We start from the raw sequence: 5,827 nt of genomic DNA on the forward strand, positions 1-5,827 counted from the left end.
TAAGTATTAATTAACAACTTCCGCATCTCCACTTAATTACTTTCTTCTAGCTTTACAAAATACTAAACATAAAATTAATCCACTTTACATTTACACACTAATTATATAGAAAATATATATATTTTCACCAGAAAAAAACAACAGTTAATGGCAATTACCATCCCAGACCTTACTCCCCCCTACCAACCATCTTATAGACCATGCAACATTGCTTATAAATAGCCCTAACATGTAGTTTTGCATTATAAACTCATCATCACCCTCACAACTGCGTCGTTAGCTAGCACAAGGAAGAGTCCTGCAGAATTAATGGAGCCTCTCTTCCTCTCACTCCTCCTCGCCCTCTTTGTTTCCTCCGTCACTATTCCCCTCTTTCTCATCTTTTACAACCATCGATCCCAGAACAGCCACCCCAACCTCCCTCCAGGCAAGCTAGGCCTTCCCCTTGTTGGAGAAAGCTTTGAGTTCTTGGCCACAGGATGGAAAGGCCATCCTGAAAAGTTCATCTTTGATCGCATAGCTAAATACTCATCTCACGTCTTCAAGACAAACATTCTTGGTCAACCAGCAGTTGTCTTTTGTGGCGTTGCTTGTAACAAGTTCTTGTTTTCCAATGAGAACAAGCTCGTTGTATCCTGGTGGCCCGACTCGGTTAACAAAATCTTTCCCTCTTCACTTCAAACATCATCTATAGAGGAAGCCAAGAAAATGAGAAAACTTCTCCCTCAGTTCTTGAAACCTGACGCCTTGCAAGGATACATTGGTATCATGGATACCATTGCACAAAGACACTTCGCCTCGGAATGGGAACATAAAGAACAAGTGCTGGTGTTCCCTTTGGCAAAGAATTTCACCTTTCGTTTGGCTTGTAGGTTGTTTCTGAGTATTGAAGATCCAAGCCACGTAGCTAAATTTTCTGACCCCTTTAATCTTTTAGCCGCGGGTATCATTTCCATCCCCGTTGATTTGCCCGGAACTCCATTCAACCGAGGTATCAAAGCCGCAAACTTCATCAGAACTGAGCTTTTAGCTATTATAAGACAAAGAAAGAAGGATCTTGCAGAGGGAAAAGCTCCCCCCACGCAGGATATATTGTCACACATGTTGTTGACATGTGATGAGAATGGAAAATGCATGAATGAGCTTGATATTGCTGATAAGATCATTGGATTATTGATTGGTGGGCATGATACAGCCAGCGCTGCTTGTACCTTCATTGTCAAGTATCTTGCAGAGCTTCCACATATTTACGAGGAAGTTTACAAGGGTAAGTGTCTCTATTTTACAAAGGAGAAGTTCGTCCGTCTTACTGTATTTATATGTAGATTGCACCCACACATACAGCCAAACAATATAATGAACTTTTGGAAAAATCCTTCTTTCTTTCATAGTGCTTGTTGAGGTCATCATGCCTTTATTAGATGAAGCCACAGGATACAAGGTTGACTGCAAAAGCTACCTTCAATAATTAATGGACAATATTACTTACTTCTTCACTATATTCTTCCTTGTTATGAATACTGAGGTGGCTAATATAAGACTTTTTGATTTTTGATTTTTGTTTTTACTCGTGACAGAACAAATGGAGATAGCCAAATCCAAAACTCCTGGTGAATTCTTGAATTGGGATGACATTCAGAAGATGAAATACTCATGGAAAGTAGCTTGTGAAGTGATGAGGATCTCACCACCGCTTCAAGGTGCTTTTAGGGAAGCGCTCAACGATTTCATTTTCAATGGCTTTACCATTCCAAAGGGTTGGAAGGTATTAATTTCTACATATCCACTGTCAAATCTTGACTCCCTTAAAATATTTCCTTTTACTGTGAGGTTTTCATCGACCTAATTAACACAAGATCCTCTCTTCACATGCATATTGTGCACTGTGCAGTTATATTGGAGCACCAACTCAACCCATAGAGATCCCGCCTACTTTCCTGAACCTGAGAAATTTGATCCAAGGAGGTTTGAAGGAAATGGGCCAGCTCCATACACGTTCGTCCCCTTTGGTGGAGGACCTCGGATGTGCCCTGGAAAGGAGTATGCTCGCTTGGAGATACTCGTTTTCATGCATAATTTGGTCAAAAGGTTTAAATTTGAAAAGTTGATTCAAGATGAGAAGATTGTGGTGAATCCACTGCCAATCCCTGATAAAGGACTTCCTGTTCGCCTTCATCCTCACAAGGCCTCAGCTATGAGCTAGCTAGAGACGAGACTACAACATCAACTGATACTGGAGATAATCTCTAGCTTATAAGGCATTTGTCTTAGAAATTTGAGGTCATAAAATGTAACTTGATTTGTTGCCATCTATATTGTCGTGTGATATATATATATATATATATATATATATATACTGATCTTGTGCTTATATATATATATATATATGAAACCTTTGGATCTGCTCAATAATGAAATATACTTTTCATTTTACAACTCTAGTACTCTATTTCATTTCCACTTTTTATTCCTTTTTAAAGTTTGTTCTTGTGCTTATAGTTATTTTCCGTTCATTGAAAATATTTTTTTAAAAAAATAGAATCCATGTTCAAATTACACTTAATTTCCAAAATATTCTACACATTTTAAATCCACAAACTCTTATTTTACTTGAGAGTTTTCTAAGAAAAATTCCAAATAATTAAATTAAATCAAGAGCAAGAACAAGCACACCAATAGTTTGCATTCACTATTACAATTATATAATAAATAATACCAAAAGAACATCATAAAACACTGTAGCTATAGTGTTTTTCCATGTTGATCCCAAAAGATTTAGTTTTCCATTACTTGGTCTCTATATAAAATCTTAAGTTTGTTGCACTTTGGGACTTGAAGTTTTCATTTTTTTCATATTTGGTCTCTATAATTTTAAATTTGTTCATTTCAATCACTGGATTTTTATAAAATCAAATCTGGGGGTATGATGGTGGAATCCAACTTTAAAATCAAATCTATATGATATAAATATAATACCTTTCAAAATTTATCTACAATTCTACGTTAGCGGAATAAACTTTGTGAACTCTCCTTGCCTTTCGTTTTCAATCAAAAGAAAAACACCTTCCAATGTTCTGAATTAGGGTTGGTGATTCTGTTGCTGACCCATCAAGCTGCAAAAATTGAAACTTCATACCTTTTTTTTTTCCCTTCTAGGTGTGCTCTATATAATGCGTTTTGACATTGTGTTTTGAAAAAAACAAATTAAAATTTTAATTTTGTTTTTTACTTTAAAGCAGAATATTTTTTTATATTTTCACATCATTTTGATGTGATGATATTAAAAATAATAAAATAATAAAAAATATTATTTTAATATATTTTAAAAAATAAAAAACACTTTCATTACTATTACATTTCTAATTAGATTTCGGTTTAAGAAACCCAGTTGCATTTATTATTGTTAGCACTATTATTTCTTGTCTAGCCAGTAGCCACCATCAAGAACCCAACCTTGCAAGGGAAAGGGTTACTGTCTATTGGAACTAAAATTATTATTATTATTATTATTACAAAAGTGGAAATGTTATTACACTCCAAGTATGCAAAGCAATTTTTTTGTTTTTTTTCATACATCTAAGCTTGAAAAACAATTCTAATTAGCCTTTGGATGATGTAATTATGGTGTTATAACTTATAAACGGTACCAAAGCTTTTTTAACTACATCTTTGAAAATTTTGAATTTTTTTATATAAAAAAAAGTTTGAACCTGGTATTGTTTTTTAAAGAAAGAATATAAATATCAATCAAGTTACGTTACAAGCTTATTATAAATTAAATATAAATTACCTTGAATGATTGTAAAACCTGGATTCATTCGGCAGGTTATATAATCATGGAGCCTGAACTTATTCATTAAAAAAATAAAAAAATAAAAAACTCAGTTGATTCAGTTAAAAATTCAGTTTTTAATTCATTTGTTTTTTTTTATTGAAACGAAGTGGATTTGATTTAATTTTTTTATTGTTTTGATCTTTCAAGTTAGATTTTACAACCATGGTGTTTTCAATTCCAAGTGTGCGGAAAAATAATAATTAAAATGAATTTAATAGTTTTAAAATTGGTTTAAATTATAAAACAAACACTTAATCTCTATTTGATGGTGTCTTTGATAGTCATTCACATCCGTAAAAAACTATTTTCACTAAAATAAATTTATTTTTCCTATAGAATTTTAAACATTGCATTTTCTACAAATATCTATCTTAATTATCATATAATTAAATAAAAATAGATTTTTAAGAATATGGAGATTTTGGTGTTTGGTAATTGAATCTGCCTACTTATTTTTTTAACTTTGTTGTGATGGATGTTTTATACTCTTTTATGGTCTTGGAATATGTCCATTCATTAAAAAAAGAAGCCTGCATTTCTGGGTTTAGAAGTCAATGATATATTATTGCTTGCATTTCTGGAAACTTTGCTGTGATGGATGTTTTATACTTTTTTAATGGTTTTGGAAGTTGTTCATTCACTAAAAAAAGAAGCCTGCATTTCGGGGGTGTTTAGGAATCATGATATATTATATTATATTAGAGATTGGAGTTTGGTTTCTGTTAAAACATTTTTGTCAAATAAGTCAGAATAAGTATATTAATGATGAACTTCTTAATTTTTCAAAATAAAATTAAATAATTCAGCACATGAATATTACTCGTTCAATTTGATCCTTGAAATTCTTTATGTTGTCACATGGATTAGGTGGGAGCTTCCCTTTAGGAAGGATTTAGAAAACGATGTTAGTTTAAAAATACTAAGTTTTAGATGAACAAATCTGATATTAAAAATAATGCTTTAGCTTCAATATGTATTCTTGTAAAGGATGTTAAAAATATTTTTTTAACACGACATCAAACTTATAATATAAACTCAAATCATAAAATTACAAGTAAAATATTTTAAATAAATTGCATGTTATTTCGCAGATCATTAAGTTAGTAATTTATGTCAATAGTTCAATTGAATCTTATAAATTTTTTTTTAATAAATTTATATTTCACCTAAATAAAAATTAAAAAAAATTGAATAAAACAAGAAATCAACAAGCCCAAATACATTGAGTTGTCATGCCAAATATTGAATAATATTGAATTTTATTGATGTGGATTCAAAGTCAATTTTGTGGCAATATCAATTAAATTTTTATAGTTATCTTTAAAAATGATATTTATATATTGTATTTACTAAGCATAATAAAATGAAAATATAATATTTTATCAAATATTTTTAAATAATATTATTATGTAAAAATATTTTAATTAAAGTGTTATTTTTTAATTCAAGCACTTCTCTTGCAACGACAAGGTACATGAAAATAATTTTTTACTGCCTAAAATACTTTTTGTACCACGTAAAGCAAAATAATTATAGTAATTCAATCTCTTTGTTTAATAAAAATTTGCCATGCATGAAAATAACAAGCATAACAATAAATACAGGAGACCTTTTTTTTTTTTTTTTTTCAAATTTAAAACAAATTAAAACCCCTTGAAAGAGAAGAAAGAGGAAAGGAGACGAGTGAAGTGTCAAGTAGGAAAGTGGTGATTCATAGAAAAAGGAGAGTGCTGACTCAACAGTTTTTGTAAATTTTACGATAAAAATGTGAAATCAGTCCGCTTTTTACCAATAATAGCATGAATGTTTGATAGCTATTATTGGTTACCAAGCAAGATATAAAATTCAAAGTACACCTCCGAAAGAGCGAAATGATCATCATAGCATTTTGTTTTAAATAGTGTAATTTAATTTATTTGCTCTCATGCGATACTCCAATAGAAAAATCCAAGTAGTTTACATACAAGGATAGAAGAAAATTGAAGACATAAG

The 5,827-nt window shown here is 31.0% G+C and overlaps 1 protein-coding gene across 1 annotated transcript; it reads left to right on the forward strand.

The window, feature by feature from the left end:
• The first annotated feature begins 232 nt into the window (after positions 1-232).
• Positions 233-2,309, forward strand: LOC118029072 (beta-amyrin 28-monooxygenase). The gene is made up of 3 exons (XM_035032882.2): positions 233-1,267; positions 1,578-1,765; positions 1,892-2,309. Exons 1-3 carry the CDS (start codon positions 310-312, stop codon positions 2,201-2,203), a joined length of 1,458 nt encoding a protein of 485 aa, XP_034888773.1. The 5' UTR covers positions 233-309; the 3' UTR covers positions 2,204-2,309.
• Positions 2,310-5,827: the final 3,518 nt, after the last annotated feature.

Source organism: Populus alba, chromosome 18, assembly GCF_005239225.2.
Source record: "Populus alba chromosome 18, ASM523922v2, whole genome shotgun sequence".
Lineage (NCBI taxonomy): Eukaryota > Viridiplantae > Streptophyta > Magnoliopsida > Malpighiales > Salicaceae > Populus > Populus alba.